The sequence below is a fragment of the Malaclemys terrapin genome, chromosome 7, assembly GCF_027887155.1.
Source record: "Malaclemys terrapin pileata isolate rMalTer1 chromosome 7, rMalTer1.hap1, whole genome shotgun sequence".
Classification (NCBI taxonomy): domain Eukaryota; kingdom Metazoa; phylum Chordata; order Testudines; family Emydidae; genus Malaclemys; species Malaclemys terrapin.
The window spans coordinates 38,991,268-39,018,487 of NC_071511.1; the positions used below are offsets into that span (position 1 = coordinate 38,991,268).

The following is a 27,220-nucleotide window of genomic DNA, read 5'->3' on the forward strand; positions in this document are numbered from 1 at the left end:
AGTAGGTTCATTTATTCAATCTTTTAAACATAGACTGCAATTTTTAAAATACATGCTAAATGGTAAGACTGTCTTCAAATCTGCGATCATGCTCCTCCTTGAGCCATAAAATAGAAGGCCAAGGATTTTCAAAAGTGGCTAGTGATTTTGGGTGCCCAACTCGAGACCCCTTTTAAGAAGGCTGGTTTTCAATAGATGAGTGCTCAGTAGCACTTTCTGAATATCAAGACCCTGTAAGGTGTCTCAAGTTGGGCATTCACAAATTGGGGCAGCTAATATCATTAGTCACTTTGGAAAATCTTGGCCAAAATGAGTTAATTAAAAGGCATTAATAGACTTGTGTTAGAGATGAGAGATATTTATACTATTATTATTTATAATACAGTAATGTCTAGATGTCCCAACCAAGATTAGGGCCCCATTGTGCTAGGCACTCTATAAAAAATCACAGTGAGAGACAGTATCTGCCCCAAAGAACTTACAGGTTAAAAATCCAAGACAGACAAAGAGTGGGTGGGGAAACAGTGATGTGAAGATGGGTAGACTTGCCCTGCAGGAACAGGAGGCAGAGTCTCTTACTCACAGTCCACTGTCTTAACCACTGGGCCATGCTGGCTCCCCAGCTCTGTAATTGCTTTTGGAGAGGATAATGTTTTCTTGAATACAAATATATCTTTAGTTGTCACAGAAGTGAACAATTCATATTATCTCAAAACTGTTAGTACCAGTGTACAATAGCTTGATTGAGAAATTTTCTGACGTCATAATCATTCGGGAGTTCAAAAACACTGAAGAACAATATAATGACTAAATCTTAGTAGGTCATGCTTAAAAACAATGCACAACACTGTTTGTCATAGTGGGCAGACAGATTGCCTCCTACATGCAAGATACAGATGACATTTACATCATATTCATTTTCAACATCCCAAGTTAATATATATTTCTGTCTCCATTTCCAATTCATTTTTAGGCATCAAGGTGCTTGACACTAGTCCCCCTCAGATTCTATGCATGATCCCCAGCTGCTACCATTCTATGAGGCAGCTAAGTAAAGTAACAGATACTATCGCTTGTTGGTAACAGTGCTAGAACATCAACAGCAACATAGGCAAACTCTATTTGTACCCAACATAATTTTATCACATGTGCATAATTTGACTTGTTCCCCTTCTCACCCCTACATACATGAACAAGCAATTTCCAAGAAGCCTATTTGAAGTCTGTCAAGCTGGATCTGAGCTGGTTGATGCAATTGCATTCCCACTTAGTGGACTACAGTCCCTAAGAAACTAGAGTACTTTACTGCTAGGATTTGTGAAAGCACAAGTTATGCATGGTGTACATCACGGTGTCAGCAATAACATTTTGACTGGATTCCATATACTGGTTGTTGCCCGACAGATTTAATACTGCAAAATTAACATCGTTCATTCATTCCACAAGCTGACATGCTGCTGTACATAAAACCACAAATGCCGATGAGGCATTTGTCAAGGCACATCTTCCTTCCCAGTGAACTTTCTAGGTGCTTATCCAAGGGTAGAATTAGAAGATATTTGCAGTGAACACTGCCCTGCAATAAATGCCTGGGAAGAGGATAGGTGTGGATTTAAGGAAATGTATGATTACACTTTAACCTGGCTGTATGGTAGCCACCTCAACTACCAAACTTTTATTTAGAATAGAAAATATTTAGTACTGTTTCATATCTGTGTGACCAAACTATAATCAGATTATTACATTTATCTAGCACCTGTCATCTCAAAGGATACTAAAGCACAGTACAAATGACAATATGCAACTATTGCTTCAGCAATCACTGAAAAACAGTCACCTTTGGAGTGGAATGCAGCAGTTTGAATTTGTTTGTTAAGATTTTTTTCTGTTAACAACAACACAGCAACCCTACATGATAGTCTGACAGACAGCAAAGAACAGAAGAGAAACTGCAGCAGCAATTTGGGAAGACAAAATGAAATTGCCCCAAATGAACTTGGCTAGGACACCAGGGTTGAGGAATCCCCCTTCCATTACAGAAGGTGTTAGGGGATCTTTTTAGGTCCTAGGTTTTGTTTCTCATCTGAAAGATAACTGCTGTGACAGCACAGTTCTTCCTAACACTGTGCCAGGGTTTGGTAAAGTACTGATTCACTCAGAAGAAAGACCACCACCTAGGAGCACCTGGGCTTTCTTTAGAGGTCACCTATTAAGCTCTAACCAGGCTAGCCCTTCCTAGTTGGTGAGAACTGACATAATCAAAGGACAGTCAGAGAATATAGCTATAGACTCTGTCTTACTAAAGTCTATCTATTCCTGGAATTACATTTTTTGCTGCTGTTTAAACAAAGAAACACTGCTTCATTACTCTACAACAAAAATCAGGGCATGTTACTCCAGTGCAACATGCTCTTTCCTGAAACCAGTGAATAAAATGACCTGGACAAGCAATCTAACTCTTCACAATGAGCAAATTGCCCTTGATAATCTGATGGCCACATTTTGCAGTGGTGTCACAGGGCATTTTGGCTAAGAAGTGCAGATTTGGCCTTGAGCTCAGAAGAATGCAGCAGACAGGAACCCCACGGGAGAACAGCTCATTTCCTGCGTGCACCTGTGACTCCCAGCAAAGAAGTAGGATGTGTTTTGGGTCTATCTATTTCGATGGTGTATTAAAAGGCAGTTCTAACTGAAAAGTGTTGCTTTCAGGAAAAATACAATTGGGATCTAACTCTTACCCTTCAGTGATTTGAGGCTGCATGCTCATTGGAAGCAGGGGGGTTGGAAATATTTACAAATATTTGAGTGGGAAGCTAAAGCATGGGACATAAAAAGTGAAGCCTCTACCTACTGGATGACACTTATCCACAGAGAGAGCTATTGCCTGTTTTTCATGGTAAAAATAAGTTGTTTCAGAAGAAACAATTGTTTTTCTTTTCATTGTTTGTTAAAATAATAATGGAAAAAAATGATGCTCTCACACTCAGCTGTTTCCCCCATTGCACATTGGCAGTATATTAGGAATACTGTGTAACAACAATAACTTGTACGTTACAATTATTTTAGTCATGAATAATATCTTGAATTAACATGTGGTGTCTACTGCTTTAACTGAACTTCAAAATAGGTGATTTAAAGGATTCAAAAAGATAATTGCACTGAATATGTATTAGTCAGTGTTGGCAAGGATGCTTTTACTATTTAAAAAACCAACAACAACTGATGCAAGCATTAAAGTTAGAACAACAGAGTCTCCATTTAGGAAATGGGCAATCCAAACAAAGCTTGGCAGTGATGTCATTTTATTTATACACTCTCTGAGTCATAGATTCCTGAGGAAGTGGCAACTCCTACAGAACTACTGTATAAGAGGGAGACTTCAGAGAGTTAAAAATATGTAAAAAAAAATATTTTTAAAGCCATGCAAACCAAACAAATCTATTTAAGAGAATCCCTTTACTCTTTATTTGCACTAATTTGGGAGGGGGTCATGGCTAAAATATAAATGTAGGTTATTAATAATTCCCCCCCACCCCGTGTTCATTCATATTTTACCCCCCAATGAATGGACAGTGCTTCAACCCAGTAAACACTGAGGAAAAAAGTGAAGTTGTAACTGGGCATCAGTGTGCAAGCTGTCAAAACACAATCCAAAGGTTAATTTCCACCAAGGTTGAACTGGTTTTGGAACCACTCAGTTCTTAAGTTAGGCACGTTTCCATTAGCTGGGAGCAGTTCCTGATGTGCTCCTCCACACCCACATCCAGCCCATACTGGTTTGATTTGGAAACTAGAGCAATGAGAAGCCATCCTGCACCCTCAGGAGCACCAATTAGCTTCCTGCAGCACTGTCTACTCTTGGCAGGGATGCATGAATCAAAGTTAAGTAAGACAGTTCACACAGTACTAAGTGCAAGAGAAGGGAGTGTGGAAGAGGGGGAAGGAAACATTACTGACCTGGTCCGTGAGAACGAGATTGGATTTCACTCTTCCTATTATTCTTTATGTAGAGCCTAAAAGCGGGCAAGGTGATTCACAAACAAATCAAAAGACATGGATCCCCCTTCCCAGAGAGTTCATAATTTAAATCCCTAATCCTGCAAAGGTAAGTTAATCACTTGCTTAAGTTTTTGCAAGATAAGAGACTAAACAGAGACATGGCACAACTAAAGAAGAGGAAAAAGGGAAGATAGAGTAAGGGAGTGTGACAGAAAGAGAGAGGATACAAATCAAGATCATACATTTGCTTAGCAATACAGCATTATGCACGTGTTATTGGCATTTCTGTTAGATTACTCAAAATATTTTAGTTAGAGATCTTTATTTTTAATATTTTATTTAAAATAAATTAAAATGCCTATCTTAGTCAAGCAGTTAGTGTTACCACAAAGTAGAGAGCTCCACAAGAGCTATGTGGGCCAATGTCTTAGTGACTCAATGCTTAAAACGAGTCCAAAAAGATTTGGAAAATTAGCCATTGTCCATAGCAAGGGGCCACAGGTTGGCAATCCTAAGGATATTGGATGAAGGTGCGTTCTCCATGGAATTTGATATTTTTCATTTCAATAGTTGAATATGCTGCACAAATGAGAAAATAAACACACACTTCTTTTTAATGATCATGCTGAATTCCTGAAGTAATGCAGAGAAACCCTGCACTGATTTGGAAAGATGCATCACACATGCATGTAGAACCATGGTATTTTTAAACCCTGCTAGGCCTCCATAGAGATTCTGGTCAGCTGCAGAAAAAAATATAGAGACATGGTATCAGAATGGGACACCTAGATTTGGTCTCCATTGATTAGGAAGATAGGAATTGCCAGACTGGATCAGACCAAAGGTCTATCTAAGTCCAGAATCCTGTCTCCAACAATGGCCAGCACCAGATGCTTCAGAAGAAGGTGCAAGAAGTCTCCTACATAGGAAATTTCATTATCATTTGGCAGGATTTCCCCCCAAGGACAATAACATCTGCAATGAAGTTGGAAAATGTTGAAAAAGAAAATAGCTGAGGATCCCATCCATGTCAAAAGATTTGGACAGAAATGATAATGTATTAGGGAAGTCTTGCAGACTGTGATTCTTAGCAAACCTGCTAATGTTTATCATCCTTCACATGTTTCTTTAATTGTTTTCTTTGGACTATGGCTCCTTATTTGTCTCTAAGCAAACTATTGCATTACCATTTTTAAAAAATGTTAGGTTTTAAAACATAGATAATTCATCAAGAAAAATATATATCACACTGTTTATTCCCTCTTTACCTTCTGATGTGTCCTAACACATGAAGATATAGTGAAGCATACAAGTGAATGGCTACTTGCACCCATGATAGAGAAATGTGTTTCTTTTTCTATATATAGAATAGAAGCATCTCTTTTATATTGGCAGAATGAGAAGAAAGGTCAATTGTATATTTATTTTTGAAAGAATGTGACCTATCCCTTCTGTTCCCCTAATAACTGAGAGGAGACTACATTAGGTTTGAACACTTAAAACGTGGCTATACTCTGAAAAATGACTGTAAAAAGGGCTCCGTTGGACCATTGGTCAATCTTTATGGATCTCAGTAATTCCATTGCAAATGTGGTCAGGTTTTTTCCGAGCTCACCAACTCTGGAATTGTCTCCTGGGATCTCACAGATCTTTTCACATATTATTGCCATTAATAGAGTTCTATAACCAAATTCTGAACTCAGTTACAACTGAGCAACCCTATCATTTCAAAATCTGCCTTTGGTCATATCTGAGCAATTCTATTGTATACAAATTCTGCTCTCAGTGACACCTGTGCACCTCGATGGACTTCAAAAGAGTTGCACTGGTGTCCTTATGGGAAGTTCAGTCCTGCCTCTGAAATTGGAACTTGGTTAACAACTGAATTCAATTCATATTTTTGAAGTGGTGTTGGAGCTGCAGCGTTAGCCAGAGTAAAAATTAATCTTTGTCACTAGTGCTGACATAATGCTATAGACACAGAAAGAGCAGATCAGTTGAAGAAGGTGCCACTTTTACAGTCTCTTTTCAGAGCAGAATCATAATTGAAGATCTTTTTCTGCCTTGGGAAATTAAAGCTAATTGTACATTCTATGGATTTGATTCCTTAGCACTCTCACATGTTTTGATTTGTGGTGGATGGAGCAGGAGAAAGTGCAATGGAGCTCACAGGGAAGTTGGAAATAGGGAAACTCTTCAATGTAAAGTAGCCCTATGAGCCACTGTTTCAATGTATTGCAATGTGCAAATTGGAATTCTAGCTAAACCTACAGTGAAGTTATTCTGGGAGGGAAAAAAATGTCACTACAAGAGGATTCTACTATGTATGTTAAATTTTCGTTATGTCCAACCCCCTCCACACCAATAATAGTTATTTAAAAGTTAACAGGCAGGTAGGATGGATAGGGCAGAAATATATAACATATTGCTCTATTCTATTAATGGTACTGTGATGTTGTGCAGTCTATATGGTTTTATAAAAACATGATAATAAATGAATATAATGTAAGTGGGATAGTTTTATAAAGATTTGATGATAAGTGAATATAATGCAACTGGGATATGGTTCGTGCAAAAGGTCTCTTGTAAGGTATCATTACAAAGCTCATAATCTACTGAGTATGATCATCCTATTTGTAGAAATGTACCACTCTTGTATCTAGAACTAGAAATATAAAACATAACTCTGAGGGCCTATTGTAATTATGTAAAGTGTGGGCCATTAATCATGGTTTGGAATCTTGATGACTCCCATTAACAAGGACCATTGTCTGCAGATGGCTGTGCTTACCTGTTAGTCTTCTTGTATATGTGTGTGCTGGCAAGTGGGCAATGAAGTCTTGTAGTGACATGTGATCACATCACCTGAACTGGAATCCATCTTTAACCTGGTGCTTTTCCAGTGAGGGGGGGGGTGGAAACCCAGAGGGACAAAGGGTTCCCGCCTTATGCAAAAGATATATAAAGGGGTGGAAGAGAACAAAGGGAAGAGGAGCCATCATGAAGAATCCCCTAGCTACCACCTAAGCTGGAACAAGAGCTGTACCAGGGAAAAGAATTGTGCCCAGGCCTGGAAGGTGTCCAGTCTGAGAAAAAACTTACTGAAGCATCTCTGAGGGTGAGATTATCTGCATTCAGTTTGATTAGGCATAGATTTGCGCATTTTATTTTATTTTGCTTGGTGACTTACTTTGTTCTGTCTGTTACTACTTGGAACCACTTAAATCCTATTCTCTGCATTTAATAAAATCACTTTTTCCTTATTAATTAACTCAGAGTATGTATTAATACGTGGGGGAGTAAACAACTGTGCATATCTCTCTATTAGTGTTATAGAGGGCGAACAATTTATGAGTTTGCCCTGCATAAGCTTTATGCAGGGTAAAACGGATTTATTTGGGTTTAGACCCCATTGGGAGTTGGGCACCTGAGAGCTAAAGACAAGCACACTTCTGTGAGCTGTTTTCAGGTAAACTTGCAGCTTTGGGGCAAGTTATTCAGACCCTGGGTCTATGTTGGAGCAGACGGGAGTGTCTGGCTCAGCAAGACAAGGTGCTGGAGTCCTGAGCTGGCAGGGAAAACAGAAGCAGGGGTAGTCTTGGTACATCAGGTGGCAGCTCCCCAGGGGGGTTCTGTGATCCAACCCGTCACAGGTACTTGCATCATACATGAAAGGTGAATATAGTCAATCTTTACATGCAGAAGATTTATTCAGAAAGTGCAGAGTGAAAGAGGAGGAACAAGAGTTCATAACCAGCAAAAAGGATATGTCAGTTTATAGGACTGGAGTTCACTCAGGGTCAAATCCCTCCCTCCTGCATAGAGCTATGGGTAACCAGGCTCTATGCAGGCAGGATGCAGAGGGCATTGAAACCTACCTTCCTAAGCTCACGTAAGCCCATGGGCTGGGGTAGCAGCCAGAGCCCCTCTGCACCAGATGCACTGGGCGTGAAAATTCTGTTAATGAGAGTTTTGTCATTGATTTCAGCCAGGATTTCACCCTAGATCTTGGGGCCACTGGATTTGTGTGAACATAGACCCCATGGGCCCATCCGATTGTGTTTTTTCAGGCCAGCCTATGGGAAGCTGGCATGGAGAGTCTTTCCACGGTGCAAAGAGGTTCTTTTATTTGTCCCCACATTGTATCTGTGTCCTTGTTTGTTATGGCTATGTTAGGGGCCCTGAACTAGCCTCATGCAGCAGATTCTCAGCTGGTGCAAGTGGTCACATCTCCACTAACTTCATTGGAGCTATGACAGTTTATACCTGCTGAAGATCTGCCCCAGTGGGTAAATGTCCCTCCTAAAACACAGATTACAAACACATATGGCAATGCATGAACAGCAGCAAACCATGAAATTGGGATTACAGCACTCAGAATTAACCTGATGGGTGTAGGTTTAGCCATAACCTAAAATAGGTTGTGTCCAAAATGTACTCTGAAACAGAAAATATCAGGTTTCTCCTTTTCATGAATGTATTATTAAGACAGGATAGCATTCCGACTGTACCCAGCAAATACATCATTGACAGAGTGGTACTAACAAAAAATTATCTTTAGTTGAAGATATTTGAAAGTGAGATCTAGGCTACAATTTTCAGAGATGTTAATTCTCTGAGGGCCAAATTCATACCTGATGAATCTCTACGGAAGTCAGTGGAGTTACAGCAGAATTAAATTTGGCCTCAGATGTGTTGTGCAGATGGCACAGTTGCTCTCTAGGGTGCCACCTGCACTGCCTTATGATCTCACTATATTTACATTAGATGTTTTGTGAAGAGGTAATAACAGCAACCTCAGAGGAAGCTACACATTCTACCACCCCAGCCAGATTGGGTAAATGTCCTAAGGGTAGTGGCAGCTGTTGGCCTGTAGAACGAAGGGATGAGTTTTGCCCTTTCATTGCCTATGAGCTCATTCCAGCAAAAATAAAATTAACTCCCCCACTCCCTGCATGAAGTTCAAATTTCAACTTCCTCCATTTAGCAGCAATAACAGCAGATGGGAGAGCTATGCCAAAACCGTGCTGCTAGTGTGTACAAGTCAGTAAATAACAGTACTTAGCGGCTTATACTATTTTAATATATGTTTTCATTCATGGGAATATATGTTTTCACTATTTCCCTCCTCAGTAAATGCTTAAAACATTTTAGAGGCAAAATAAGAACAATTTTGGTTTTCAGGGAGAAAGAAAACAGTGAAGTTAGACAACGGAAGTTTTTCCAAGTCAAACTGGAGTGTTTTGGAACATCAAGCACATCTGGGAAGCGTATGTACGGGAATAAGCACAGTCTGACACAGTTGTATGTTACTGAAATTACAGAGGGAAGGAAACCTCATATTAACCCTGAGTTTTAGATCTTAGATACTTCAATAGTTAAAGGGATATGTATTACTTAAAAATACAGTGCAACTTTATTTTGACAATCATAGTTTCAGATAATTGAGGGAATTTTCAATTTTATTAATAAAACCTGGGGGGACATGACCCTTTGTGGAGTTTCAGATAATCAAGTCTGCTCAATTTCAAATTAGATTTTTCCTTTTCACAATCTCTGTAACTATGAGTGATATAGATGCTGGTCTCTCTCCGCAAGCTGCCATCATACTGATACTTCCTAGCCCGAACTGCAGTCTGATGACAACTGGACTACAAAAATTACAGCTCCTTTGAATGCATGAGAATCAGGGACTTATAAATAACCTTAGAATATATGTTTTGTTAGTTCACGTTCATCAAAAAAACAGTTTCCCATGCATACAAATGGGAATTTCCCAGTGTTCATTATCAAACAGTCAAGATATCAGGTGTGTGTGTGTGTGTGTGTGTGTGTGTGTGTGTGTGTATGACTCAATAACTTATTTTATAGCTAGATTAGTAGAATATATTTTATATTACACTGGCATTCCTTAGCTGAGACATTCATTTATGGTTTTTGAAAAAAAATGTAAGTTTGCATAAGGAGAGATAACATTTTAGACATCCCATGAAGAGGGCACTGTGTTTCGTTAAAATGTCACGTAAGTTCATAATTTAGGAGCTGTGGGCACCCTCTGCTCTGGGTGAACTGACCCTTATAGAACTTCCCCCCAAATGGTATGTCAGCTTAGCAGGCAAATGAACAAGTTGATCTGACTTCTACATTCAGGGTCTTGGAACTTAATTAAAGGTAAGAAAGAACACAAGAGAATTTGACTGATTGACTAATTGGATGGATTGCTGTACCTTTTCTTAAGGCTAAGGACAGAATGGTTTTATATGCAAAGGAAAGAATGGTTGGAAGACAACAAACAATAATGCAGTTTCCATTTTTCCTCATGAATGAAGCAATGCAAATAACCAGATTTAAGCTGTAAAAGAGGCTTAAAACTTTTTTGTTTTTAGCTATTTCAAGATGCAAAACGATAGATATATTTCTCTTTACATTTAGGGTGGTAATACACTTGATATTTTAAAATTTTGAGTTTCATAAATTATCCTTTTTCTCTGTGGTTCTCAAACTATGGTTTTGTGCACCAGCAAGAAACATTTCAAATGCCTCCAATGGGAGATGAGGGTTAGGACTGTTTTGATGTCCATGAACATGCTAGGTGGTATGATTTAAGAATGACAAAGCTGGAGAACCACTGCCTTATATATATATATATCAATTACACTATACACTTTTATCTAGCTAAGGATCTACCTTCAAAGCAATTTTTACTGTGTAATGGATCTTGCTATAAGCATCATAGCCCTCAATCAGGATATAAACACAGTTTGGTCTTCACTAGGTAGGCAATGTCAAATGATGCTTTATCCACAGGGTGGAATCATGCTACAGCTCAAGCCTTTTACAGGACTCTAATAAGATTCTGAAGCTTTGTCTGTTCCCATCTGCACAGGCAAGACCAACTGCATTATAATAAGGAGGGGGGCTAGGATGTTACAACATGATCTAACACAGTAAAAATGTGTAGGTGGATGTTTAGTTACCTTTTTCCCACTCCCTTAAATAACAATGTGATTTAATTTCCATCTATAGGGGAATTTTCTTATAGCCTGAATATTAAATAGTTATAAAATGCGACAAATCATTGAAACATGAAAAATACAATGATATTTAGGCATATCTATTGACAAGTAAAATGAAAACTGGGACAAAAGAAAACACCAAAGGCTATTTAAAGTGGCATATTTTATATGTAAGCTATGTTTAGAAATAGAAAAAAAAAAATAGAAAGTGGATTTAAACAAACACATTGCTCTAGCAGGGAGAATTACATCCACAGTAGAACTATTATTTTAGTTCAAGATAATGTCCCATTCATAGCACAGATGTAGATTATATTTGTTTATATTTGTAAGTCAAAATGTGTAAGCAATCATTAACTTGTCAAATGACGGATAAAAGACATCACTGAAGCCTAAAGCTGGTCATCTTCCACTTCATTCATTTGGCTTTCAGACCGTTTCATCATCACTCATGTCCCAAATCTGTAATGAGAAAACAAGCGACGTTTCACTCAGTATCTCAAATATGCTTTCAAAATACCTTATAAAACCCCTAATCCAATTTAAGAGGAAGAATACATTTCATTTATGGACCATCCACTCTAGAGGTGGTTGAATAGTATTAATGAAACTAACAGCTCAGTGGAGTCAAGGTTGTTTGGATCAGTAATCATTTGCAAACCAATCTCTTTAGTTGCACACACATTTTGGCACTTGTACTTATTCCTATAATAGTCTGAATGAATAATTTTCATTGGTTGTTTCTGAGCTATTCCTTTGGCTGTTTGCTATTCATTATGTGTGGTGTGTGGCTGGTAACTTGGTATTGGTTCTGCTTGCTGATTGCTTGACAAATTGTTACCAGGAAAATAACAAATGATGCATAATAAATAATACATATTTAATATAAAACTTTAGGAATTTGTGATCATCATCCGGAAGAATCAGTGGCCACTCAAATATTTGAGAATAATCAATAGTATGACCCACAAAGAGCAGTAAATTTAATTCAAGCTGAATATATATGTGTGAATTTGTTTTTTCCCCTCATTTTTAAAAAAGTTCTATTAACCATTCAATAATTTACTGAAAAACATATTTTATGCAGCATGATGTAATTGTATATTTACTTTGGTTTTGGGTTATGACCAAGACATATCCTGGAAACCCAACCTGGAAAACAAGGTTAATGTATTCACAGAATCCCCATGGAACCTGGAGTCCTAGAGGCCATACAAATTGCAGGTAAGTTCTGTATTTTCAATCAGTTGTCAGGAAATAGAGTGACAGATTTAAAAAAATGAAAAAATTTGCAATCGCGCCTGTGTACATACAGTAAGTGCACACTAGAGACATGTCTGTTCTTTCATGGAAATGCAGGTGCATTTAGCAGGTTTTATTACCATTTATTCTGGAGGTTCAGTGCGTAGTTGCCCCAGACTTTATACCCATAAGTTCAAAATCTTTGCATTCCTTCTGAAACATTCACAGAGTTCCAAATAACAAAATGGAATAATCGAAAGGGAAACCCCACAACAGAGTATGCAGTAATAGTGGAAGGTACCATAGGTCTGGGCTAAGGTTTACTGTAAAGGCCACTAACTTATGTTTGAATTTTTGCAGTTGTAAAATAAGTCTGCAATACTAAATAACCATTCTCCTTCCCCTTCCCCCCCAAAAAGTTGCAATTAGAGATGTGAACACATAAAGAGCTAAGGCAGGGGTTCTCAAACTGGGGGTTGGGACCCCTCAGAGGGGTCACGAGGTTATTATATGTGGGGTCATGAGCTATCAGCTTCCACCCTAAACCCTGCTTTACCTCCAGCATTTATAATGCTGTTAAATATATAAAAAAGTGTTTTTAATTTATAAGGGGGGGTCACACTTAGAGGCTTGCTATGTGAAAGGGGTCACCAGGACAAAAGTTTGAGAACCCTGAGCTAAGAAGGAAGGTCCTCTCATGGATCAGTAACTGGTGAAAAGACAGAAAACACACAGAAGGAATAAATGATTAGGTTTCAGAATGGAGAGAGGTAAATAGTAGTGTCCCCCAGGATCTTTACTGTCACCAGTGCTGCTGAACATATTCATAAATGATCTGGAAAACGGGGTAAACAGTGAGGTGGTAAAATTTGCAGACAATACAAAATCACTCAAGATAGTTAAGTCCAAAGGCAGACTGCGAAGAGTTACAAAGGAATCTCACAAAACTGAGTGACTGGACAACAAAACAGCAGATGAAATTCAATGTTGATAAATGCAAAGTAGTGCACATTGGAAAACATAATCCCAACTAAATTAGCTGTTACCACTCAACAAAGAGATCTTGGAGTCATTGTGGATAGTTCTCTGAAAACATCCACTCAATGTGCAGTGGCAGTCAAAAAACTAACTGAATGTTAGGAACCATTAAGGAAAAGGAGAGATAATAAAACAGACAATATCATAATGCCACTATATAAATCCTTGATATGCCCTCACCTTGAATACTGCATGCAGTTCTGATCACCCCATCTCAAAAAAGATATATTAGAATTTGAAAAGATATAGAGAAGGGCAGCAAAGATTATTAGGGGTATGGAACAGCTTCTGTATGAGGAGATATTAAAAACACTGAGTTTTCAGCTTGGAAAAGACACGATTAAGAGGGGATATGATAGAGGTCCATAAAATCGTGACTGGTGTGGAGGATGGGAATAAAGAAGTGTTATTTACTCCTTCACATAACACAAGAACCAGCAGTCACCCAATAAAATTAATAGGCAGCGGGTTTAAAGCAAACAAAAGGAAGTACTACTTCATACAAAGCACAGTCACCCTGTGGAATTTGTTGCCAAGGGATATTGTGAAGGCCAAAACTATAATGGGGTTCAAAAAAGAACTAGATTAGTTCATGAAGGACAGGTCCATCAACGGCTACCCCATGCTCTGGGTGTCCCCAGCCTCTGACTGCCAGAAGCTGGGAGTAGACAACAGGGGATGGGATCTCGATGATTGGCTCTTCTGTTCATTTCCTCTGACTCACCTGGCATTGACTACTGTCAGAAAACAAGATACTGGGCTGAATGTACCATTTGTCTGACCCAGTATGGCCGTATTTATGAAAAGTAAATTAGTTTGCAATGGAGTAAGAATAATTTATACTCCAAAAAAAAAAAAAAAAAAAAAAAAAATTTCCTCCCCAAATCCTTACTCTTTGAATGTAAACCGTAGATTTTATATATTTCTCCCTGTCTGATTACCACTTACAGTGACTGAGTCAAATTAATTCCATTTAATTTAAAAGAGTTATATCAGAGAATGAATTTGGTCCTATAGGAATCATACCTTAAAGCGGGACTTTAAGGAACGTAGCAAGACTACCTAGCAGGTGGTCTTTGGCTTTACTGACAGGCTGTCATAATATTAATTTTACCCTTAAGTGTGCTAGAAATTAGTCTGAAACTTAGACCATTCTATGCATGTCCCGGCTAAATGCCATGGACTGACTAACATGTCAGGTTCTTCTGACTACAAGAATAAGATTGGCATTTCCAAGGCATAGGCCTTGGACCTCAAAAGGTTAGCCCACCATAATAAGTGAATCTAGGAACTATGAGCATCACCGTAGTGATCTTCTCTTTCTTAGCTGTCTCTATCGAGTATCAGGCCCAGGTTATCTGCATGGAAATGCTGTGTGTTGACATCAGGCTGGCCACGAGATTATTCTTTTCTTTTACATCCTGACTGATGGAAAAACATATGCCAACAGAAGCGCAAGATGCCAACATTTATTTAGACTGTAAACCCTTCAGGGCACAGACTATCAGTATATTTTTACAGTGCCTAGCACAACAGGGTCCTGTTCTTGGTTGGCCCTGAAGCACTACTGCAATACAAATAATAAATAAAAACAACTACATTTTCAGACAGACTGTAATTGATATTTACATATAATTTCCATAAAACCTATCCCTGCAAAATATGATTTTTCTAGAATTTGGGTATTTACTGACAAAGCCACACCAAAATCTGGACCAAGGAATGTCTACACACAGCTCTCTGTAAAACACATACTTTAAATGGTAAGATTTTCTCAATTCCTAAAAGTGGTTGCAAAATGGTGGTATAAAAATCCTTCTGGAAAATGCTGAAAGAACAGTATGTTTACAAAAGGAAAAAAGAGTTGATGAGCGACTTAGAGTTTGCCAATGAAAATACAAATGTCCAGCTCACCATTCAAGGTCAAGGATGTGGAAAATAAATATGAAAGAATTATCTTTAAATAGAATTTATGGTATGAATCAAGCTGACAAAAGGCAAGAAATTCAAAGTTCAGGCTGATATTCCATCCTCAACTAACCCCATTTTGAGTTTTTCAAACTTTGTAATAGCAACAAGGACAGATTTTAACACTCACTCCTCTGTGTGTTAAAGAAAGATACTAAACACATTTATAGATTGCACAGTGGGATGAGTTGAGGACAGGGTGTCCACAATTTTCTTTTAAACAAACATAGTGAAGGAAGCCAGACTGAATGCTACAAAAGTTTTCTTTATTCACAAAACAAATATATCATGGTCCTATCCAGCTTCCCCTCACTGTGCTAGCTGTGTATCTCATTTCTGTTCTGAACAGTGCAGGTGAGAACTTAAGAATGGCCACATTGGGTCAGACCAATGGTCTATTTAGCCCAGTATCCTGTCTGCCAACAGTGGCCAATGCCAGGTGCCTCAGAGGGAGTGAACCTAACAGGTAATGATCAAGTGATCTCATTACACAAACTAAGAATTATTTCCCCATGCTAATTTCCCCCCTTACTGTTACTCACACCTTCTTGTCAACTGTTTGAAATGGGCCACCCTGATTACAACTACAAAAGTGATTTTTCCTCCTGCTGATGATAGTCCACTTTAATTGAATTGTCTCATTAGAATTGGTAAGGCAACCCCCATCTTTTCATGTACTCTGTATATATATCTTCCTACTGTATTTTTCACTCCATGCATCTGCTGAAATGGGTTTTAGCCCATGAAAGCTTATGCCCAAATAAATTTGTTAGTCTCTAAGATGACACAAGTACTCCTCATTGTTTTGCTGATACAGACTAACATGGCTACCACTCTGAAACATCCTTATTCACTGTCTCCAAGTAAGTTTGCCCTATATGCTTTCTTGACCTCTTTACTGAGAGTGGATGGCAAGGGTGCCAGTTGTACTGGAGATTTTTATGATCTGGACATATCTCCTTTAGGAAATCGACTGAAACGCCTGACTCATTTCAGACAGGCCTCTGGATAGCTGTTAGGTGGCAATCTTTATTAATCGCTCCTGACCTAGGGTGGATTTTAACTGGTACTTTAGAGGTGAAAGCCTCCCTATCCCATTACCTTTCCGGTCACCTTGCTCAGCCTTAATTTTTTATTTCCCAGTTCCTTTCAGGTAAAGCTAGATACTGAATTTTCTAAACTATACTTTATTTTATCTTAAATCTTCTATACAAGGTTCTAAAATGTACATTTTAAAAGAACCTTAAGTTGTATTCTATGCTACAAACTATTTGCTCAGTTAACACCACCTGCCCCCAAGTTGTGTTTTAAGAGCAGCAGAAGCGATTTCTTTTGGAAACTGGTAAAAATAAAAAATAACTCAGGATCTAAGACCTGACATCCTACCACTGATTTTAAAGAATACAGCGACATTTACAACTTTCCTAGGGGTGAGGATTTTGAATTTCTTATCTCATCCTGGTAAGCTGAAATACCAACTGATATTCTGTTAGGACCATAAGCTCTATGGGGCAGGGACTTTTAGTTGTATATTTATAGAGTGCCTAGTACATGGGGCCTCTAAGCTCTACCACAATACAAATAAAAATAATCACAACTACATTTCAGTTTATTTTTTCTGCCGTTGTGGGGGAGGACACTGTCTTCCACATGTTGTTGGCAAACAGATGCTTCAATGGAAAGCTAGAAAGTATAAAATCTTATGACGTAGTAATAGGAAGGACATTGGATGGTATTATCTGGACATGTGCCCAACTTTACATATCTACAATGCTTTAATGCAGAGTACCATAGTAACATTTCTTATTTGTAGAATGCATCCAACTACACTCAAATAGAGAGGGTAATATTTCCTAATTGTAATCTCTCCACAAACCATGCTCTTAGAAACCAGTGAGATGAAAGGATGGAGAATATGAAAGAATTACATTTAAATAGATGATTACATATCTTCCTACCTAAATAAGATTCTTTCTAGAAGTTTTGGAAATGTTTGCAAAAGACACGAATTGAGTTTTACAGATATTAAACCATTATGCAAACATCCTGGATTGAGACATAATATTTGTGAGAAGGATGGTAATAGCCTATTCTTTTGGGAGTAAGATTTCTATACAGCAGGGACAGATCACTTAGTCCTAGGGTTACCATATTTAAAAAATAAAAAAAGAGGACACTCCATGGGCCCTAGCCCCGCCCCTTCCCCACCCTGGCCCCGCCCCTTCCCCAACCCGACTCCGCCCCTTCCCCAAAGTCCCCGCCCTAACTCCCCCTCCTCCCTCCCAGCCACGCAAAAAGGGCTGCCCAAGTGCTACCGGCTTTATGGTTTGCCGGGCAGCCTCCAGACCCTGCGCCCCCGGCTGGCGCTTCCCCAGCGCAGCTGGAGCCCGGGAGGGGAAGCGCCCAGCCGGGGGCGCAGGGTCTGGAGGCTGCCCAGCAAACCGTGAAGCCGCTAGTGCTCGGGCTTCGGGCAGCCCCTATGCCTCCGGACCCTGCGCCCCCGGCCGGGCAATTCTCCTCCCCGGCTCCAGCTGCTCTGCTCCTCCCCGGACTCAGACTTCGACTCCGTTTAAGAGCCAAGCTGCCCGAGCCAGCGCTACCGGCTTCGGGCAGCCCCCGTGCCTCCGGACCCCAGCCGCCGGCCAGGCACTTCTCCTCCCCGGCTCCAGCTGCTCTGCTCCGGCGGCGCAGGGTCCGGAGGCACGGAGGCTGCCTGAAGCTGGTAGCGCTGGCTCGGGCAGCTTGGCTCTTAAACAGAGCCGAAGTCTGAGTCCAGGGAGGAGCTGAGCAGCCGCGGGAGAGGAAGTGCCCGGCCGGTATTTTTCCTGGACACATTTGGCTTTTTGGCAATTCCCTCCGGATGGGGGGTTGATTGCCGAAAAGCCGGACATGTCCGGGAAAAACCAGACGTATGGTAACCCTACTTAGTCCAGAAGAATACCCTCTGTCTGGATCATGGCATTACAAAATTCTGGCCAGCCCCTGAGCAGACTGTGGGAGGAGCTCTTTGTGCAGGAACTAGTCAGAATTTTGTCCTATACTAAGATGCTCTGCTGCTATGACTAGTCTCCTGCTTGCTGCCAGATATTGCCCCACTATGATTCACTAGAGTATGTTTCACAGCTAGGTTTTTTAAAAGAATAAACACACCAACAAAAAAATTTGGTGGGGATTTGGTGTGCGGGGGGAAACAATTAAAAGCAAACTTCAAGGCAGCTTATAATTCAAAGTTGGAGCAAGCTCGTCAGGCCCAGATTAGCCCCAATATGTTGGGCTAGACAATTATACAGCTTCATCTTTGTAAGGAATCTGGGGAAATGAGTGGAAAGGAAGATGATGTGCACAACAGGAGGAATGATGAGGCAATAATAAAGTAGCTCAACACTAAGTTAAAGCTTGCAGAGAGAAAGCACAAAAAACAAAAGAATAGTGTAAGAATCATTCAGCTTAATATGGATCATGATCTGCATGTCGACACTTAGGCTGGTGTATATATTCTCAGTGAAAAGCTTCTACGATGGTCACAGCCTGATTTTTGAGGGTTACAGAAGAATGGAGTGGCCTGCTTGGGTCAAAGTTATCTCTAATGAAATTGTACATGTAGGGGCAAGTGGTGAACTAGAAGAGAAGAAGGGTAATTTTATACAAAAATGAATAGCAACATTTCAAAAATCAACTAAATGACGGCAAGCTGGAAAATGCACATTAGCTGGGCATGTCAAGCTGTAATGGCAAAATAGCCCTCTAGAGGGAAAGCAGTATTATGTTTAGACCTGAATTACATAAACATCAATCCTGACAGCAAAGTTATAAATGTCATATGCTCTTAGTTAATAGCAACAGATCTTCCCATGAAAATGTGCTTTAACTAGATGGAAATCCAAATATTGTGAAAAAAGCAAATGAATTATTACTAGCCTTTTAAAAATTCAAATTCAATGTATTTTTTTTAAATGTTAAAAGCAAACAGCTACATTCCCTTCATTGATGGGCAAGAAGAAAGGAGCTAGTTTATTGTGACTTTTTTAAGAGCAGCATTTTAGAAAGAGAAAGGATGTAAAAGAGGAGTGTCTAAATGACTGTTTGTTATGCCTTGCACCTTATGTCCAATAAAAGCTGTGAATTTGGGTTTTGTTTTGAGCTCCCTTTCTCCTACCGCACACCTGGGCGAATCAATCTAAGTGAAGCTATAGGTAATGACAGGGGAGGTAATAAAATAGGCAAATAATGAACCAGCTGTCAAACTTACCCAGTATGTACAGATCTGAAGAGATTATCTGAATGCACCTGTTATGTTCAAGTACCTACTTTATGTTTAAACTTCACTTTAGGGGTTCTTAAATTTCAGATGCAAATTAAGTCTATTCAAGATTAGAGAAGCATTTCCACACTTGTTTTCTTGAAATGACAAGTATTATTTTCCTGCATAACAGGAAGGGGGGAAACCCCCAATGTATCAGGTTAACTGTTCATTCATTTCTCAGCCACTGATTCAAAACAATTTCAAAACATTAAAGGGACAATAAGTACTTTTCATTTCCTTCTCTTAACAAAGGTACCTGTAACTTCATTTCTGTGAGAACAGATACAAAAGTATTAGTTGGGTTTTTTGTATGTGTACATGGGTGGAAATATGTAGTGACTTTTATCTGATGTGATTAAAATATATAGTGCAAATATATATAGCTAGTTATGGCCTTACAGGCAGAGTTGGAAGAACACAAGCCTGTCCGTACAGATTTTGTGTGTGCGCGCATCTATTACTGTGACTGCTCATGAAAATGATCATCTGAATGTCAAAGTAGCTATTTCAATGCATATAATGCACTCACTGTTTAGGAAAATGTAATATAAACACATACACATAAATATATATCTATAAATACAAATGTTAAAGGTATAATATGTATAGTATTATACGTATATGTGCACGTTACAAACAAGTTAAAGAATTAAAAAAAACCCATTGAACTGAACGTTAAGGCTGAAATTCAGCCTAGTATTAAATGTAATGCTTGAGTATCACATAAGAGCACTCATCTTTACTCAAACTTCAGATACGACAAACTATAGGCCCTGATTCAGGAAACCACCCTCACTCAATTCTTATTATTATTATTAATCATGTTTATTATGGTAGTGCCTAAGGGGTGACCAAGAGTTGGGCTCCACTGTGTTAGGCACTGTATAAACACAGAGCAATAGACAGTCCCTGCCTTGAAGAGCTTACAATCTGAACAGACAAGACAGACACAGGGTAGGAAAGGGATAGAATACACAAGCAGCGTGAACAATGTGATGGAGGCAAAGATCCTATCAGTTCCATGATTTTTTTTCAGGGTCGGGGAGGAAGGGTGTTAGTGGGTGGGTTTATGGAAAATAGATCCTGTCAAAGTAACTTGATTTTTTTGGATGAGATTATAAATTTGGTAAATAAAGGTTACAGTGTTGATGTAATATACTTCAACTTTTGTAAGATATTTGACTTGGTACCACAGAACATTTTCATTGAAAAACTAAAATATAATAAAATTAACATGGGACTCATTAAATGGATTAAAAACTGTCTGCCTGCTAGGTCTCAAAGTGCAACTGTAAACAGGGAATTATCATCAAGCGGGTATATTTCTAGTGCGGTCCCATATGGATCAGTTCTTGGCCTGATGCTATTTAACGATTTTATCAATGATCAGGAAAAAACATAAAACTGATAAAGCTTGCTGATAACACAAAAACTGAGGGAGTGGTAAATAACAAAAAGGACAGGTTACTTGTACAGAGCAATTGGGATTGCTTGGTTAGCTGGATGCAAGCAAACAATATGCATTTTAATATGGCTAAATATAAATGTATACATTATAGAATAAAAAAATGTAGACTATATTTACAGGATGGGGGGACTCTATTCTCAGAAGCAGTAACTCTGAAAAAGATTAAGAGTTTGTGGTGGATAATCAGCTGAACATGAGCTCCCACTGCAATGCTGTAGCCAAAAGGACTAATGTGATCCTGGGATGAATAAAGAGGGGAATCTTGAGGAGTACAGATAGAAGTGGGAGACTGTCCTGTTGAAAGTCTCTGGATAAGGATAAAAAACAAGGGTGATGTCATAGTATGGCCACCTAATCAAGAAGAACAGATTGATGAGGCTTTTTTTAAGTAACTAATAAAATCATCCAAACCACAGGACTTGGTGGAGATGGGGAACTTAAATTACCAGACATCTGTTGGGAAAATTATACAGTAGGGCACAGATTATCCAGCAAGTTCTTGGAATGCATTGGAGACAACTTTTTTTACAGAAGATGGAGAAAGTGACTAGTGGAGAGGCTGTTCTAGATTTGATTCTGATAAATAAGGAGGAACTGGCTGAGAATTTGAAGGTGAAAGGCAGCCTGGTTGAAAGAGATCCAGAAATGACAGAGTTCATGCTTCTAAGGAATGGTAGGAGGGAAAGCAGCAGAATAAAGACAATGGACTTCAAGACGGCAGACTTTAGCGCAAACAGATAATTAGTAGGTAAGATCCCGTGGGAAGCAAGTCTAAGAGGGAAAAAATGGTTCAGGACAGTTGGCAGTTTTTTAAAAGAGCTATTATTAAGGGCACGAGAAAACTACCCCAATGCGTAGGAAAGATAGGAAGTATGGTAAGAGACTCCCTGACTTAACCAGGAGATCTTCAACAACCTGACATTTAAAAAAGAGTCATAGACAAAGTGGAAAATAGGTCAAATTACGAAGGATGAATATAAAAAAACCAACACAAGCATGTAGTGACAAAATTAGAAAGGCCAAGGCACAAAAAAGATTAAACTACCTAGGGCCATAAAGGGTAACAAGAAAACATTTTACAAATCCATTAGAAGTAAGGTTTCAGAGTGGTAGCCGTGTTAGTCTGTATCAGCAAAAACAACGAGGAGTCCTTGTGGCACCTTAGAGACTAACCAATTTATTTGGGCATAAGCTTTCGTGGGCTAGGACCCACGAAACATCTGATGAAGTGGGTTCTAGCCCATGAAAGCTTATGCCCAAATAAATTTGTTAGTCTCTAGGATGCCATTAGAAGTAAGAGAAAGATCAAGGACATAGTAGGTTCGTTACTCAATGAGGAAGGAAAGACAACAACAGAAAATGCAGCAATGTCAGAAGTGCTAAATACCTTTCTTGTTTCCGTTTTCACCAATAAGGTTAGCAGTGATCAGATGACAGGCTGTCTACACTACATACGCAAAAGACCCACACACACACCCGAGCGACATAAGATATACCGACATAAGCGCTCGTGTGCACAGCACGATGTTGGCGGAAGAGCTTCTCCCACCAACATAGCTTTTGCTGCTCTTGGAGGTGATTTTATTATGCTAACAGGAGAGCTCTCTCCTGTCAGCACAGAGCCTTCACCAGACACACTGCAGTGGTGCAGCTGTATTAGTACAGCTGCGCCGCTGCAGCACTGTACATATAGACATGGCTTACTATAGAGAACATCAGTGTAAATGGGGTAGGATCTGAGATTAAAATAGGGAAAGAACAAGTTAAGAATCTCTAAGGACTTGTCTATACTTAGAACGCTGCAGCTGCTGCACTGCTGTAGCACTTCAGTGAAGATCAAAGCAACAGAGGGTCCTGTGGCACCTTTAAGACTAACAGAAGTATTGGGAGCATAAGCTTTCGTGGGTAAGAACCTCACTTCTTCAGATGCAAGACGCATCTGAAGAAGTGAGGTTCTTACCCACGAAAGCTTATGCTCCCAATACTTCTGTTAGTCTTAAAGGTGCCACAGGACCCTCTGTTGTTTTTTACAGATTCAGACTAACACGGCTACCCCTCTGATACTTCAGTGAAGATGGTAGCTACACTGATTGCGTCTCCCATTGGCATAGATACTCCAGCTCCCAAGAGGCAGTAGCTAGGTTGACACTGACCTAGTGCTGTCTCCACTGGGGGTTAGGTTGGTTTAACTGCATTGCTCAGAGATATTTCACATCCCTGAGTAACATAATTATACTGACCTAATTTCCTAGTGTAGACCAGGCCTAGACAAGTTAGATGTCTTCAAGTTGGCAGGGCCTGATTAAATGCATCCTAGAATATTTAAGGAACTGACTGAAGAGATCTCTTTAGCCATTAGCAATTATCTTTGAGAACTCGTGGAGGACAAGAGAGATCCCAGAGGACTGGAAAAGAGCAAATATAGTACCTAACTATAAAAAGGGGAATAAGGACAACCCAGGCAATTATAAACCAGTTAACTTTGGTACCCAGAAAGATAATGGAGCAAATAATCAAACAATCAATTTGTAAGCACTTGGAAGATAATAAGGTGATAAGTAACAGTCAGCATGGATTTGTGAAGAAGAAATCATATCAAACCAACCTAATATCTTCCTTTGACAGTGTAGAAAGATTATCCTTGTCTATGGGTTGGGGTGGGAGGGAAGCAGTAGATGTGATATATCTCAACTTCAGGAAGACTTTTGATACTGTCTCACATGACCTTCTCATACACAAACTAGGAAAACATAACCTAAATGAACCTACTATAAGGTGGGTCTGCAACTGGTTGGAAAATTATACTCAGAGAGTAATTATCAATAGTTCACAACCTGGAAGGGCATATCAAATGGGGGTCCTGCAGGGATCGGTCCTAGGTCAAGTTAAACAGAATATCTTCATAAATTATTTGGATAATGGCATAGTAAAAGTTTGCAGATGATAGCAAGCTGGGAGGAGTTGCAAGCACTTTGGAGGACAGGATTTGAATTCAAAATGATCTTGATAAACTCAAGAAATGGGGTTTGAAATAAATAGGATGAAATTCAACAAGGACAAATGCAAAGTACTACACATAGGAAGGAATAATCAACTGCACAAATACAAAATGAGAAATGACTGCCTAGGAAGGAGTACTGTAGAAAAAGATCTGGGGGTATAGTGGTCACAAGCTAAATAAGAGTCAATAATGTAATACTGTTGCAAAAAACATGAACGACATTCTGGGAAGTATTAGCATAAAGGTTATAAGCAAGACTTAAAAAAAATTGGGGTTGTTTAGTCTGGAGAAGACATAAATCTTCAATTATGTAAAAGGTGTTATGAAGAGGGAGGGTGATAAATTGTTCTCCTTATCCACTGATGAAAGGACAAAAAGCAATGGGCTTAAATTGTGGCAAGGGAGATTTAGGTTAGACATTAGGAAAAACTTCCTATCTCTAAGGGTTGTCAAGCAAATTACCTAGGAAGGTTGTGGAATCTCCATCACTGGAGGTTTTTAAGAACAGGTTAGACAAATCCATGTCAGGGATAGTCTAGATAGTACTTAATCCTGCCTCAGTGCAGGGAACTGGACTAGATGACCTATTGAGGTCCCTTCCAGTCCTATATTTCTCTGAGTCTATGATTTTATCTCTGTATTTGACAGCGGTGCAACTGCCGTTGGAAAATTGTGTCCAGTTCCGGTGCTCACAATTCAGTACAGATGTTGATCAATTGGAGAGGGTCAGAGAAGAATCCAAAGAATGATTAAAGGATTGGAAAACATGCTTTACAGTGACAGACTCAAGGGTTTCAATTTATTTAGCTTAACGAAGAGAAGGTTATGGCATTACTTGATTACAGTCTAGAAGTACCTACATGGGGAACAAATTTAATAATGGGCTCCTCAATCTAGCAGAGAAAGGTGTAAAACGATCCAATAGCTGGAAGTAGAAGCTATACAAATTCAGATTGGAAATAAGGCATACATTTTAAACAGTGAAGAGGGTAAGAGGTATACGTGTTGAGTAAATCTGAGATGAAGGGGTAAGAAGTGGGGGGGGGGCGGAGGAGGAGGTTGGAGCATACAGTCAATCAGCAAAGGGCAAAGAAAGTTCAGTAGAACTGTAGAAAGTTCTCAGAATGTCCAAAGGTCCCTGCTTTGGCTGCTCTGTCCCTACCCACTAGAGCAGGAGTTCTAAAACTGGTGGTCGTGTCCCCTCAGTGGGTCGGAAGGTTATTACATGGGGGGTCATGAGCTGTCAGCCTCCACACCAAACCCCGCTTCACCTCCAGCATTTATAATAGTGTTAAATATAAAAAAAGTATTTTTAATTTATAAGGGGGGGTCACACTCAGAGTCTTGTTGTGTGAAAGGGGTCACCAGTACAAAACTTTGAGAACCACTGTGCTAGAGTTTCTGGTTGGGTCCTCTCTGCAGTTTCCTTCCAAGTCCAGATGGTGAGATGGGAATAGGGAGCACACCAGCTGGGACCTAATGCCCCCATAGAGTATGTATGGCAGCCTCTCTTGCACAGTTTGGGTCCAACGGGGTGCTGGGGGAGGGGTGTCCCTTGACTATTTCTGCACCTATTGGCTGCAGTCTCTGATAAAACATCTCAGGAAAGTACTTAAAAACATGCTTAACTTTAAAGAAACAAAAAAGTCCTTTACAGGTATAGATCATGAGCTTTTGATACATGATATGCTCAGTAGGCAAAAAATTCAATGGGCTATCAGGCAAATGATAATGTTACAAGAATCATGTTATTGTTCTTTTGACAGGCTGTTAAATTGTCATATAAATATTTAAGAGGGGTAGCCGGGTTAGTCTGTATCAGCAAAAACAACGAGGAGTCCTTGTGGCACCTTAGAGACTAACAAATGTATTTGGGCATAAGCTTTCATGGGCTATAACCCACTTGTGTAGTTGCTGGTGAGTATTTGCTTCAGGTTGGGGGGCTGTCTGTAAGCAAGGACGGGCCTGTCTCCCAAGGTCTGTGAGAGTAAAGGATTGTCCCCAAGGATAGGTTGTAGATCCTTGATGATGCGCTGGCTGAACCTCTCCAGCGCATCACCAAGGATCTACAACCTATCCTGGAGGACGATCCTGCAACTCACCAGCAACTACATACCACACAACAGAAACACTAACCCAGGAACCAATCCCTGCAACAAACCCTGTTGCCAACTCTGTCCACATATCTATTCAAGGGACACCATCATAGAACCTAACCACATCAGCCACACCATCAGACATCAAGAATTATAACATTCAAAAACCAGTAGGAGAGCACTTCAATCTCCCCGGACACTCAATAACAGACTTAAAAGTGGCCATTCTTCAACAAAAATCTTCAAAAACAGACTTCAACGAGAAACTGCAAAACTGTAATTAATTTGCAAACTTGACACCATCAAATTAGGCTCGAATAAAGACTAGGAATGGATGGGTTACTACAAAAAGTAATTTTCCCTCTACTAATTTTCCCTCTGTTGATATTCACACCTTCTTGTCAACTGTTGCGAATGGGCCACATCCACTCTGATTGAATTGGCCTCGTTAGCACTGACCCCCACACTTGGTAAGGCAACTCCCAGCTTTTCATGTGTTGTATATTTATACCTGCCTACTGTATTTTTCATTCCAATCATCTGATGAAGTGGGTTATAGCCCACAAAAGCTTATGCCCAAATCAATTTGTTAGTCTCTAAGGTGCCACAAGGACGCCATATAAATATTATAAATCTGTTATGTATTCTTTATTAAGGCTCTACCAAATTCACGGCCATGAAAAATGCGTCACGGACAGTGAAATCTGGTCACCCCCAAGAAATCTATTATTTTGTATGCTTTTACCCTATACTATATAGATTTCATGGGGGAGACCAGCATTTCTCAAATTGGGGGTCCTGCCCAAAAGGGAGTTTCAAGGCGTCACCAGGTTATTTTAGGGGGGTTGCAGTATTGCCACTATTACTTCTGCGCTGCCTTCAAATCTCGGTGGCCGGAAAGTAGCAACTGTTGGTCGGGTGCCCAGCTCTGAAGGCAGCGCCCTGCCAGCAGCAGCACAGAATTAAGGGCGGCAATACCATGCCATGCCACCCTTACTTCTGCACTCCTGTCTTCATAGCTGGGCAGCTGGAGAGTGGCGGTTGCTGACTGAGGGCCCAGCTCTGCAGGCAGCAGTGCAGAAGTAAGGT

At 39.7% G+C, this 27,220-nt stretch overlaps 1 protein-coding gene across 5 annotated transcripts in view; it reads right to left on the bottom strand.

Moving 5' to 3' along the window:
• Nucleotides 1-660: 660 nt before the first annotated feature.
• The window catches only part of ATG7 (autophagy related 7), a 283,728-nt gene continuing 257,168 nt past the window's right edge, over nucleotides 661-27,220 (bottom strand). For all 5 annotated transcript variants that reach the window (XR_008445692.1, XM_054035053.1, XM_054035054.1 and 2 more), the window contains one exon: nucleotides 661-11,477. Coding sequence is in view for 4 of the 5 variants with exons in the window: in XM_054035053.1 (XP_053891028.1) it covers nucleotides 11,445-11,477 (33 nt within the window). In the remaining variant the exon portion in view is untranslated. The remainder of the gene's footprint in view (nucleotides 11,478-27,220) is intronic.